The sequence below is a fragment of the Neopelma chrysocephalum genome, unplaced genomic scaffold (assembly GCF_003984885.1).
Source record: "Neopelma chrysocephalum unplaced genomic scaffold, ASM398488v2 Primary Assembly neopelma1_24, whole genome shotgun sequence".
Taxonomy (NCBI): domain Eukaryota; kingdom Metazoa; phylum Chordata; class Aves; order Passeriformes; family Pipridae; genus Neopelma; species Neopelma chrysocephalum.
In genome coordinates, this window is record NW_020897693.1 from 9,150,848 (window position 1) to 9,164,399 (window position 13,552).

Consider the following 13,552-nt stretch of genomic DNA (forward strand, 5'->3'; position numbering starts at 1 on the left):
AAGCCTACATTCTTAAAATCTCAGTCAAGAAGTACTTCTCACTGTGTTTTGTCTTCCACGCGTAAAACCACGTTTTTTTGTTTGTTTAACCTTTGAGCTTGGGCCAGAATAAGTTACACTTGGTCACATAAATCTTGAGGAGGAGGAAAAAAGGCAGCAATTCTTCTTTCTCAAAGTCACAAAATGAACACTTACAGGGTTTCTGTGTCTTTTTTCCCCCTCCTCCCCAAAATAAATAAGAATCAATGTTGCCTCTACACAGTTATTAAACAGAAGATATATCTAACAGCTTATTTTTTTAAATATATATATATGTATATATAAATAACCAAGACCTAATAACTGAAACACAAAAAAAGGTCCCCATCCACCCAATCCCACCCTCCTCCCCTTCCAAAAAAAAACAAAACCAAAACCAAAACTTTATAAAAATATCTTGCAGTAAATTTTAAAGTTTACAGTAGCTTCGTGATTAAGTCTCCCATTGCCCTGACTCCACCTTGTCTTGCTCTGATGAACTAAGTGCCAGTGATTTTGCACACACACACACACAGGAAAGAAAACCCAATATAAGTCTCTTTTCTTCCTCCTCTTCATCTTCTTTTTTTTTCTTTTTTTTTTTCTTTTTTCCTTTTTTTTTTAAGAAAAAAATCACCCAAGCCAACAAATGAAACTGGTAACTTAAAGAAATAATACTGATATCAATGCAGCACTAGCAACACAACAATTGCCTCTAAATGCAGGGTGTGGTGGAGGATCCAGCTGGTCGAAGAAGGTCCCAGCACGGTGGCACAGTGGCAGGGAGTTGACAGGTGGGGAGGAAGGTGTCGAAGGAGGAGCAGCAGTAGCAGCAGCGGCAACTGTGCCTGGTGACGGGAGAGACAGTCCTTGGCAGAGTCTTGTCCCTCTTCTTTGCTACCAGAAGTTGCCTTTTCCCTAAGTTTTAATGTTTTGTTTGTATTTGTTTATTCATTGAACCCCCTCTCCCTCCTAAGTTTACTCCTTTCCCCTTCCAGCAGGTTAAAAAACAAAATGATACAGTGTAAAAAAACCAATTATTTCATATATATATGTATGTACGTATGTATATATAAATATACACACATATATACATGCATATATAAAAAAAGGGGGCAAAAGAAAAGGAAAAGGTGGTGGGGAGAAAAAAAAAAAGTAAGAAAATCCCATGATGAAGCTCCCCAATATTGTCTTGGTTCAACGCTTAGGTTTGAGTTGCTCCTGGCTGGTTTCTGATGAGAACGCGCTCTGGATTCATGGAACACTGCGCTCCCGCTACACCCGTCTCCTTCCCCACACCCTCCCTCTCCGGGCTGCGTTCACCTGCGCGGACAGAAGTTGCCAAGGGTAAAGATTTCACTCCAGCAATTTGCAACCTCCTTTGAGCCCAGACTCTGCAATCCCACAACTGAGCAGGTCTCTCTTGTGGAGCACCAAAAAAGAAAAAGAGAGGGGGAAAAAAAAAACAGGCGTGCACTGGGGAGGTGTTTGGGGAGAAGTGGGGGAGAAGCCCACTTCCTGAAGGGAGAGGGGAGGCTGGGAACCTCAAACAGGACTGGTCCTTGGACAGTCTACATCGGTTGCCTTCCGTCAACAAGTGTCCGCAGAGCACAGAAGGTGAAGCCGTGGCTGACATGTTAACTTTTCGGGATAATTCCTGGTAGCAGAGCGGAAACAAGTGGTGTCGTCAGAAACACAGAGAGAGCATGAACAGAACAAGAAACAAAACAAAAGAAAACGAAAAAAAATAATAAAAAACCCAAAAAATCAGGAAGGAGAAAAAAAGCAAAACATTCAAAAAAAGGGAGGAAAAAAAAGCAATCGAAAAAAACCACAACCCAAGATCTGGTGAACTGGGTTTGTCATCTGTGCTACCTTTTCTTTTCTTTCTTTTCTTTTCATTCTTTCATTCGTTTGTTTTTGTGTTTGTTTCTGAGATATATATTATATATCATATATAAATATATATATGTATATATATACAGTCATTCCTTCATACAAAATTTGTCTATAGACAGTTTTGTACTGTTGTGGCAAGGTATATACATCCTTCTAGTTTAGAGGCTAGCTTGCTAAGGAATATTCTTTCATTCTTTCTTGCTTTTTTCTTTTTGTTTTGTTTTGTTTTTGTTTTTGTTTTTCCTAAGTTATTTAATTTTTTATGTGTTTATTTAAGGTTGGTCTTGTAGGCCGACTGATGAGACCATCTTTGCCTTGTCTTTGCCAGCAGGGTACTTATTGTCTCCTCTAGACCCATAGTCATTAGAACCGGAATCGCTCCGCTTGCTGTTTGCGCTATGCTTGGTTGGCGTGCCGGGGGGATGGCTCACCTGCCCGTTCTTCTCGTCTGAAAAAAGTTGTTTAATTACGTCAAAGAAGTTACTCAATGGGCTGCCTGGGTACACAAAACAGAGGAGACAAAAAAAGAAAGAAAGAAAGAAAGAAGGAAAAAAAAAAAAACGAGAGGGAAAGAGAGAGAAAAAGAGGAGAGAAAGAGAGAGAACAAACAAACAAATGAACAATGGGGTTTTTAACGAGAAGAACATGATGAGGAGATCCAGAGCCACGTGCGTGGGGGTGTGTGGGGGATGAAGACAATGAGGAGGAAGAGGAAGAGTGTTTAGGATGGGATACCTACAGAAATAAAGAGGCTGGGAGCATAAAGCACCTAAGGGAAAGGTCCTAGTTTTTTCCTGAGTGGGGAAGCATTGCTGTCTCACCTAGCAGGAGGACACAGTACTGTGTGACTGAAATAGTTCAGTCCATTACTTGAAGTCACTTAGCCATTTCACATGGAAATATCCATGAATGTGATGCTGGATATAGGCAAATCCCATCTTACTGCTGCTGTTACAAACACGGGGTATTTGCCCACCAAGTGATGCTTTGCTTTGCAGCCTTGCTAAGCTCTCTGGCTACACCAGCCATTAGGCTTTCCTTGCTTGCATTTTATTTTCTTCTGAGTATCTCCTTGCCAGCCTGCCATCACTAAGCCTGAAGCACCTGAGTGGTCCAAGGGAAACAGCATTTGAAAAATGAGCTATGGCTGAGATGAGTGTTGCCATCTGCATGCGTGGCCTGTGGTTTGTACTTGCAGGCTTCTAAGCACCTTCAGATCTCCCTACAAAGGTATCTGGAAATGAAGATGCTGAATGCATTGTGAAAGCAGGCTGTTATGCATCTAACTATTTCTGGGACCTAGCAGAGTCAATAACTATTACCTCATTGTCCTGAATTTCTGTTCTCTCTACAACACAGCCTCCATGGCACTGACATGCACTGCAGTGGAGTTAGGAGTCGGAGAGGGGTTTAGGGTTGTGTGCTAAGTAAAACAGGTATCTCCTTAAGCCAGCCTCTAGATCAGGTTGCAGTATTAACAAGGGTTGGGCACTGTGCAAATGAATACAACCTTTCATACCATTTGGACCTCCAGGCAACAGGGTTATGTGCTATTAATTTAGTTCTGTGTCAGAGGATGTGTGGAACGCCACACCCGAGGAAAAGCTTTGGGGTGCTACCGAGGGAAAAGGGACCAGTTACTACTGGAAAGGTAGCCTTTCAGGGAATTTCTAGTCCCTTTTAATTTTCTTGAGCTGGGGGATTAATCCTTATCAAACATAGGAATGCTCACACTAAACTCTTCGAACATGGATATTGAAGGTGTTTTTTAATCTAATGTACACCATGGAGGTTCTGTCTCTTTGTGATCATTAAAATCCCATGATGGTTTTCTCAATATTGGGACTGTTGGCTCTACTGTTCAGTCAAATTCAAATAATTTACATCTCCAGCTCCTGCAGGGAAATAGGCTCCTTGTATCTGCCTTCCAAGGTGGTGGCATGTTGTGAAGAGTGGAATCTTTCATCCCCTGCAATGGGAACATTCGGTCAGGAGCAAAGGGCTTCTTCATAGCAGAGATTGCCATGTATCCATAGTTGGTGGACAGAGGTGGCTTGGTAATATTGTATTTCCCTTCACTCTCATTACAAACATAAGCAATCCATTAACAACAGCAGGTTGTTAATGCACTTTCTGTGCATGGTAATTGGTCTGAAGAACTCGCTGAATGCTTTCTGATTCTCTAATGGAAAATGCTAGACAGACATCAACTGCTCTTAGACAAAGAAAGAGGAAATACATAGTATTTGTGCTCTGCAAAACTGAATGGGTTACTCTTTTTTTCCTGCCCCGTGCTAACCAGGTAGTTGCTGCTTTCCTCTGTATGTTAACAGGCATTGAGAAAAATCAAATGGCTGGCATATTCAGTGAAGGATCTTAATCTTATTAATCTAATTCATCCCTTCCCTTTTTCTACTTGCTGCTTTGTGACCAACTTTCTGCTTGCCCTGGTTCTGTCTGTCATTCAGCTACACCAGCGTCACAAGCTGTGAGTTTCTGAAAGGGGATCATTCACCCAACTGAGTGAAGCCTTAGTGGTGGGCGCAAACAAACAGCCAGGCACAGCACATATCTCAATTCCTGGCTAAGAGGAGAAGGGCTATCAAACTCTCAGTCACTTTGGGGTCAGACCTCCATGACCTCCACCTCCTTCTGTCCACATGCATACAAATGCTTTGGAAAGGGGATATCTGTTCCACACCTATGACTTCTATTTCAGAGATTTCTCTAGCCTCCCTAAAACTGTTATAGGTTTGTGGGCTTATGCTCTGCGCAGACTCACTTCTATCTCCTCAGATTAATTTCTACTTCTCTTAGGTGGATACCACTTTTCAATTAAAAGAAATAAAGAAAGCAAACACTCAGCCTTGAATGCAGGAATGTGGGCAGATCTGGTTTTTAGGTGGCTTTGGACCCCTCATCCTCATAAGCAAATGGAGTCAGCAGAGAGAATGAAAAAGAGCACTGAAAAAAATGCTGGAGAGGAAAAGACTGCTAGGTTGGGAGAAAAGAGTAGGGCAATATCTAGTTATTCATCTGAGCAGTTTATTCAACATGCTTAGAGGGAAAGATGAGGGCAGAGTAAGCAGGGCTCTGCAGGAATTGGGGAAGTCTTTTGTTTCCATGTAGACAGGAACAGTGACAAAGTACAACTAGCAAGAATGGAGCAATAATACACTTTAGAAATTATATATCTTGTATTTGCTGAGTCCTGATACAGGATTTTCAGTCGTCCTACTAAAATATGCAGTCCCTGTTTCATCCACCCTTTCTCCTCCCCAGCTTTCAAGTGTCTGGAGATTTACTGCAGCAAAAGTATTTAACAGTCTGCTTTTCTCTGCCTATATCACTACTGAATTCCTTACAATCAGCATTTTCAGTTAAAATTTTAATGGGAGGTAAGAAATCCTTAGGGATGTTTAAAGAGAGCTACTGAAAAATAAAATAGGCCATTTCACTAACCCTTTCTTTCCTTTGCCCTTTGTACTTGTAGGTAATAATGTTCTCTCTGGTAGTCAAGAAAGAACTGATCCTACACCAAGCAATACAGACAATCACTGCATTGATGTCTATGTGACAGGTTATTAGCCTGCTCTTGGGCTAGTCAACACATTTTTCTCTGGAGATATATAAGTAGAGGTCAGCTATCCTGGAAGCATGAAAATGGTGTGTGGTGTCCCTCCTCTTAGTTCTCAATTCCGTTTGGGATTATACACCCAGTAAAACAAGACTTGAAAACGCAGGTGATGATGGTTTAGAATAGCTTTTTCAGCAATCTTCCACTCCTAACATTCAGTGCAAAATGTGTCATAGGCCCCTACACCAGTAAGTCCATCTAGGGCCTCAAAAAGGCTGCCTTTCTTATTTCAGAAAGTGAGATGATATCCCATTTCCTCGGGACAGGGATGGAGGTTTGGCTCACTGATTCTTTAGAACATCCCTGGTGTTTCATGCATCTGTAACTAAGGTCTTCTTTCCCCTTGAGAGCAAATGTTCATCAACACAGAGCAAAGAAGGCGTGAAGGGTAGCAAGGGTGAGAAACCATGAGAAGGATCAGAGGCAGGAGGGGAGGTTCAGAGCATTAGGTTTATGTCTATTAGGAGATGGATATGCGCATTTTTGAGTTAGACCACGGAGCTGTACGCTGCAAGATGGGGAAGGCGGATGGGTTTGAAAACAAGCACTGAAGCTTATGAAAAGGTCATGTATTGAAGGGAATATATTTAGAGAAATATATTTATGGAGAAGGCACTCGTTTGTGGCATCTGTGTGCAGCACTGTAACGGCCAAGTATCACGAAAGAAGTCAAAACTGTGAATGCAATTGAATACAATAAGCGCTAAAAGGAAGAAACAGAGCTAGAGACAGACACAAAAATGTAAAAGGAAGCTGGGCAGGTGTTTAGTATCAACCTTCACAGTCCTCAGTATCTCATTTGCTATTCTTAGGAAGTCTGTCTGACATTGACATAGCCCCAATGGTGTCACCAGCTTGAGAAGCCAAGTTAGAAGCAGAGCACCCAGGTAGGAGAGGAAAGAGAAAATGAGGTGAATCATCAGGCACCAGAAGTGACACCAGAAAAGGATGCACCTTGCAAAAGACCCTGCTCTGGCCTTATAAAGATCCTCAGTCCTCCACAGAACATAACAGGACATGGTGAACAAGCAGCTTCAGGACAAGCCTGGAGGCTTCAGTTACTGATTAGAGCCCCAGTTACTGATTAGAGCCTGCTGTTTTGTAACATTTTAAGACAGTCAGATAACAGATATTTGCTGTTTTCATTGCAGCAAATAGCAACATTCCCACTGACTTAACGGAAGCAAACCCTGAGGCACTTCCCTCTCCTGTGAAACCATCACTCTCAAGTCTATGTATTTTTAATGCACTAATCCTTGTGGTGCTGAACACAAAGTTGCACAAAACAAATATGCCATCTGTGGGATTATCCTCTGCCTTTCCTTTCTGTATAGCCTGAGAAATTTTGGGGGTTTGCATATTTAGTTTGGGCTTTGGGAGAAAGTAAATCGGAAAACATAGGTCTCCACTGGAAACAGAGACACCTTTTGTAAACCTGACCTCCCTTATTCCTTCCCTTGTTGCTTTCACATCCTTCCTGTCTTCTGCCTGCCTCTGCTACTGAGGTTTTCTTCCTATATTCATTCCTTACTCTTTATCCCTTGTCTTTTCATCCCTAGGTTGCTCTGTGTTTTGATTGCAGCTGTGGTGAATCACATAACAAAAATTTTACTCCTTTGCTTTCACATAAAGCATTAAAACACTCTCTTAATGGGTGATAATCCATTCCCTTTCAAACCCATTTTGCTGCTTTGACAGAGTACTAGCCCTCTTTGTTAACACTAGACATTTTTTTCCTTTTTGCTTGGTTTCTGTTGACAGAGTCCCTCCTGCCCTCAAAAACAAATGACTTAAAATATAGAACCCACTCCAAAAGTATAAGCAGTGAAAGGGATGACAGAAAGATAAAGTGGCCTGTTCCTCTTTGTTTAGTTGTAGTATCGTGTAGGAGTCTTCCTCCAGACTAAAGAGCCCCTAGCCTAGGCACTGTACAAATACAAATCAGAGAGATGCCTCAGAGAGCTCACAAACTACTGACAGTCAGTCCACGGAACAGCTCCAGTTCCTTAGCAGGATACTTGAATTGCAACTGGGAAAGGTGACTTACTTTCCAGAGTACTTAGACTCTACCAGTAAAAATGCCAACTGAAAACAATATTTTCAGGAACAGACTGCTGGTAGGAACTACTCAGATTATCACACAGCATTGGCACAGGTGTCCATGCTACCAGCAGGTGGGAACTTTCAATTGCTACACACCTGGGAAGATCTGAACAACCAACCTGACATTTAAATGCTCTATAATCCATCCTGGTTCTTATTCCCCTAAAATATCCCATCTCCTCTGCAGGAGGGTGGCCCAATATTTGTGAGTAGCCAGAAGCATCCAGATGGCCATTCTTCCTCTATCTCGCACATTTTTTCTCTTTCTCTCATAAATACAAAGAGAAAGTGAGATCCAGTTCAGACTCCCCTTTTACAGATAATATTACTCAGACAGGTAGCTCTTGGGTAATGAATTAAGAGAATGGTGAACACAGGCAGGAAAGCCTCAAAGAGATGAGACCTATTTCCTTGCTGCTACCTTCTGCAGAGCTAAGGCCTGTGTAATGAATCAGAAACCAAACGTGTCTGTTACTGATGAATAGCTCTGGCCAATCCAGCATCACTACATAACATTCAAAAAAGGAGACATGATGATGGAGACGGAAGGAATCATACATTCGTTTGGACAGCTGGTGGCACTGAAAGAGCAGACAAGGATAACAGTGGGATGAAGAGATGCCAGATTCTGTTGTGGAATCATGCTGTTCTGGAAAATTGGATGGTAAAGGACTAAGCCCAAAAATTCTTTGTATCTGCCTGTCCTTTTATGAAGATCTGCCTGCACAAGTGTGTGCTGAGAGGGGAAGCTGATGACCCACACTCGTAAAGCTACAGCAAATGACAGTATTGCTGCTACCCATTCTCTAAGAGACTTCTGCTGCTTCATTCCAATCCTTTTTGTCTATAAAAATGCCAAAAATGTATTGGCACTTCGTAATATGATTTTGGTCTTTTCTGCCAGATGGATGTTTATGTATTATGTTACAGGTTTTAAGTTCTCTGACCTGTTTCTATGGGAGAGACGACCTGTGTATGCTCGTGAAATGTTGCTTCCTCATTTCCACCAAATCAATCACTTCAAAATATGATTTAATCTTCTCAGAAGGCCATCTTAAACTTAGCTTAGTACAGCAGCTTAGTATACCAAGCAAGTATTTCCATGCACTACCCTGAAACACTGGCTATTATAAATAAAGTACTGTGATCTTAATTAAGAGTGAGATACCTGTGTTTCCTGTATTAGATATTACTACAGAGAAAGATACAGATGTATCGGACAGTAAAAATCTCACCATAGCTGTTGAAATGGGATCTGATATGAAACAAATAGTTCACTAAGTCTGGATTCATTTCTAGTGCCAAGTTGCCTTTTTTGTGGCTACCTTCTTCTACAGTGCAAAAACATGAGGCATGAATTGGAAAAGAAATGTCTCCCGAACGCAACACTAGACTGAAGACATTACAACTACAGTATGTGGGAGTCAGCCATTCATCTGGACAGCAAAGGATACTGGTAGAACGAGCAGGGGTAACTGGGAAACCCGGCTTGAACTCTTCAGAACATCTGACTTATTGCAATCCACCCATTATGAATGAATATGTGATCTTTCAGGTGGGTCTTCATTTTGTCTCTTCACAGTGTGACAGTGGTGAGAAGAGCCTTTCAGCTGGGAGGGCAGTGTATGTTTTTTACTGTAGATTTCAGCACTGGTATTTCTGCCATCAGTTACAGCTTTTTGAATGCAAATAACCAACCTCGTCTTCCATCAAATAGCTACTTTGTGAGAAGCAGGATTACTCTAATTAATCCCAATATAGGTCAGGATCATTTCCAAGAGCACCAAGTCCAGATATTTGCTGCTGCTGCTTACACCAGCAGCCTCTAAATCAGCACTCACAAAGCTACAGGCTGCAATTGCAACCCAAATGTGATGCAACCAGTTTAAAACTGCAAAATGTTTCCTAACTTCTCAAGTAGCCTGGGATGGTATCGACATGGGCTCACATCTTCATGAATCAAACTGTGATTGCAAGGAGCTACAAAGAGAAGCCTTCACTGCAGTGCAGTTGCCCTGTATGCACTAAGGATGATTGGCCATGGGCAACAAGATCAGATGGCTCTGAATAGGAAGCTATGTCAAGTCCTAAACACTGGAAGCAAGAGATCTGACTGAGATACACCGGCGAGATACGAAAGGCAAGCGGACTTGCAGTGCTTCTGCTTCGATCAGATCATTTTGGTGATAGCCACTGGTATACACAAGGATCCAAAAAGCTTTTTGTTTAACTCTGGTGCAAGGAATTGTAAGCAGCAATACGAGATAAATATTTAAAAATAAACACAAGGTCTTCTTCCCAGCCTGCACAGGGTTATGGTCTAAGATTTTGCAGGAACATATGACTGTGCAGTGCCCAACATAACAGCATGATTTGACTGGAGCTGTAGCAAGCCAGCATTCTCATGGAGCTCCACCAGTTATACATACTAACCTTCTCCTCCTCTTATCATCACCCACTTTCCATGGACGTGCCACTGATGTAACTCAAGACTTTCCTGAGAGTCATGAAAACAACAAGCAAAGACTGCCTTACTTGGAAATAAAATTCATCCTCGAATAGCTGCAGTGGAGACTGGAAAGTTTACAGGCTCCCTGGGGTATCTCAGAAGGTAAAGGGGAGGATAAGGAAATTTTTTCAGAGCTTTCTGTCAGCATCCAGCACCTTGGCAAAACATACTTACTAAGGACTCCAAAAAACTAAAAATGGCTAGGAAGGGGAGCCCAAAGACTATACACCAGCTTTACTATGAATTCAACTACCCAAAGAAACTCTCAGCTCACTATGTAACAACTTAAAGTCATTAAAGTTTGTGAAGACAGACTCTTCTGAACAAGGACTACTGAAATTGGCACTGTGGGCTTCTGTGTGGTGTATATCACTGGCTCCAGATCCAACTTGTTCAATCTACAATGAATGATACTTGCTTTCTAATTCCCAGCTTTGTGGTTGAAGCTGGAGGGTTTTCCAGTTTATGTATTATCTTGATTTTTATTTTTAATGTAAAGGCTCTTCAGAACCTATTAGAACCTTAATTATACAAGTTATTCTTCAGTAAGATAGACATTAATACCAGATTAGATGGTAGTAAACAGTTCTCTAAATCCTGCTTCAAAGAAACAGAATCCAGTTTCTTTAAAGCTGTGCTGATTTTATAAGGCTTAATGGCAGCACACAAAGTGATAAAGCTTACTTGTCACTAAACTGATTTGGCTCTGAATACACACAAGGAATAGATCAGCTAAGGTATCACTCCTGTAGGCATTTAGGTTACAGCTGCATTTTTTATGTAAAGATTTTAATTTGTAGAAGGTAAATTTAATCTTACAAATGAACTTCATGGATAAGAGTTTAGTCTTTCTGACAATAGCAATGCCCGTTCCCCTGCTAAGATGGGTGGAAACATAAAATATTCCACCCCAATGTGCATTTCAACTTTATTATGAGCCAAGTTATTTCTTCTATTGTGAAATAGAAGAAATGTTGGCAGCAGTTTTCTAGTTTGCACAGGTAGGGTCGGTACAGCAACTGTTACATCATTTGGATATTGGCAGCTCCTGTGACGCACCTTGGCTGTTCAAACATTAACTTGTTTTTCAATGCCAATGGCTGTATGCAAATCACTTCTCAGATTGATGATCACTGCTAGCAGAAGATGAGATAACATTTAAAGGACTAGACAAATTTGTCTTGCTGTTAATTATAACATTCAGTGGTTTATAGTGGGTGAAAAGATATTCCTCATTCCCACCAGAGCTTTCACATAGCTGAGCATCTGATTGGCTCTTCCTGCTCCAGTGTTAACTCTTTTTGCTAAAATGACATTCTGTGCTCACGCTCAGAATACAGAACAACGTGGAGGTCAAAACCCCCACAGAATATAGTTTTATAGTTCTTCATGCACTATTTGCTATTACTGGATGAACATTGTGTCAACTTCAAGGGGGGTTTTTGATCCTCAGAATCAGTTGTCTCAGAGGACAACTTGCCAAAAATAGGCTGCTTGCATCACTCCCTTTCACTCCCCTGTCTAAATCATGAGTTCCTGCACACGGAACAGCTCTTCACTCATACGAGAGGGTGGAGTTCAGCATGGTGCAGTCACCACTGCTTATGCTGTTTGTGACTACACCAAGAGGAGTGTGATTTAAAGGAAGCAGCTCCATGAAACCCCTATAAGCCATTCTTTCTCTTCTCTCCCTTTCTCTCTCTCTGTGTTGTCTGTGCTGTAGCTGCCACAAAACAGTCTCCCTGATGGCCTTCACCTTGTCCTCTTTGTCCCTTGTTGGATTGCTGCTGACATTATGACAGCTGGAGGGCCTGCATGAACTGTGAGTGAGCAGTGATGCTCTCTGCCTAAAGGATGCAGAGTACTGGCTGGTTATCTCTGTAGCTCAATTAACTTGCAAGCAATCAGCAGAACTGGAATTCTTGTATTTTTGTATGATGTGAATGCCAGATCCAGGCAAGAAATAAAGCATTGAGGAAGAAGCAGGATTTGCTGTCTGATGCCTTCAAGAAGCTGAAGGTTTGCCTGCAACTGAAATGAGTCACAAAGAGATCAGAAAAGTCAAATAAGAAATCAAACAAGCTCCTTTCAGAGCAAAGGAAAAACTCCCACCAGCAAAGCTGCAACTTAAGGGAAAGAGACCATCTGAAATACAGGAAACAGGTCAAATTCTGCCTCAATTACACATGCATAAACCTAATACTATCTCTACCATGACAACTTCCCTTCATGGTTACAGACTCCACAACAACTCCAGAACAACTTTCTTCCGTTTACGAAGGGGTGGTGTGGCAGTTGCAGGTGGAGAGCAGTAGTAGCTGATCACTTCCTCATCATTTTGTCTTCCCTTTCACAGAGATATCTGAATTCAACCTTGGTACCAGAATGGAAATCTAAAGAGAACAGAGTTCTCTCATACAGAATCTACACAAGATATAAGACAAAAACCTCTCTCATAGCATGTGGGTATTTCCATTACTGTATTTGGAGGAGTGAGTAGGGGCACAGGTAATGAAAGAAAGAACCCAGTACATGTGTGTTCACAGGAAAAGGAAGCCTAGGGGCAAGTTAACCAAAATTCACATAACCCCAAGCAAGTTGAGCTGCAAGTTTTGCAGGAAACTTTTTTCTTAAACCTAGCAAAATTCCAAATCTTCAGTAGGTTCACTAGTCTTCCAGTGAGAGACATAACATTCTTCCCCGAGATCAGAGTGGAATTATGACAATTTACACTAGCTAAGTGTCTGTCAGATAATATGCAGTGTGTCTTGTGGAGGATTTAAAAGGGTCATACCCCAAGGATATCTGGGGAAGAAGGGGGTGGATGCAAAATAGAATTAAATAATGTCGCATTCCTGTCTCAATAAATAGCAGGAAACCAAGGGAGACAGCAGCTAGCAGGGCAGCATTCAGCTTCACAGCAGAAAAGGGACTCAAGAATCATGAATCAACGGCAGCAAGTAAAGAAAAGAGTAAAAAAAATCAGGAAAGAAAAGAAAATCACTGGCCTGGGTTACAGTGAGGGAGGGAATCTCATGTTTGTGCTATGAAGGGGAAAGCTGTGGTGGAGCCTGTGCATCTGTGCATGGATGGGGAGGAACAGAAAAGGGGTATATGCTTGAGTCCTCCAGGTGAGTGAAAGACATAGTGGGCTGTTACAGTGTGGGTAGTCTTGAAAAGAGCGAGGGAGAGCAGGGATAGGGAAGGGGAAGAGGTGGAAGGGACAGGACGGCGCATTATTATGTTGCTCAGCAGGGGCTGGGGAAGGTGAAAAGGCAGAAGGGAAGGAAGTTCTTACCACATTTGGAAAGTCTGCCAGTCATCAACTCCATACAGTTAGTGGTGTCTGGATCATAGAACGGAAAGAGGAGGGGGGGAGGAAAAAC

The 13,552-nt window shown here is 41.8% G+C and overlaps 1 protein-coding gene across 11 annotated transcripts in view; it reads right to left on the minus strand.

Moving 5' to 3' along the window:
• Nucleotides 1-583: 583 nt before the first annotated feature.
• BRSK2 (BR serine/threonine kinase 2) overlaps nt 584-13,552 on the minus strand; it is a 315,925-nt gene continuing 302,956 nt past the window's right edge. For 4 of the 11 annotated variants that reach the window (XM_027702611.1, XM_027702650.1, XM_027702623.1 and 1 more), the window contains 3 exons: nt 13,465-13,512; nt 2,349-2,413; nt 584-1,675 (listed from right to left, as the gene is read on the minus strand). In XM_027702611.1, the coding sequence (XP_027558412.1) occupies nt 1,223-1,675; nt 2,349-2,413; nt 13,465-13,512 (566 nt within the window). In that variant the 3' untranslated portion in view covers nt 584-1,222. Of the gene's footprint in view, nt 2,414-13,464; nt 13,513-13,552 lie in introns of all 11 variants that reach the window. The other 7 variants (XM_027702641.1, XM_027702657.1, XM_027702631.1 and 4 more) reach the window with 7 other exon arrangements.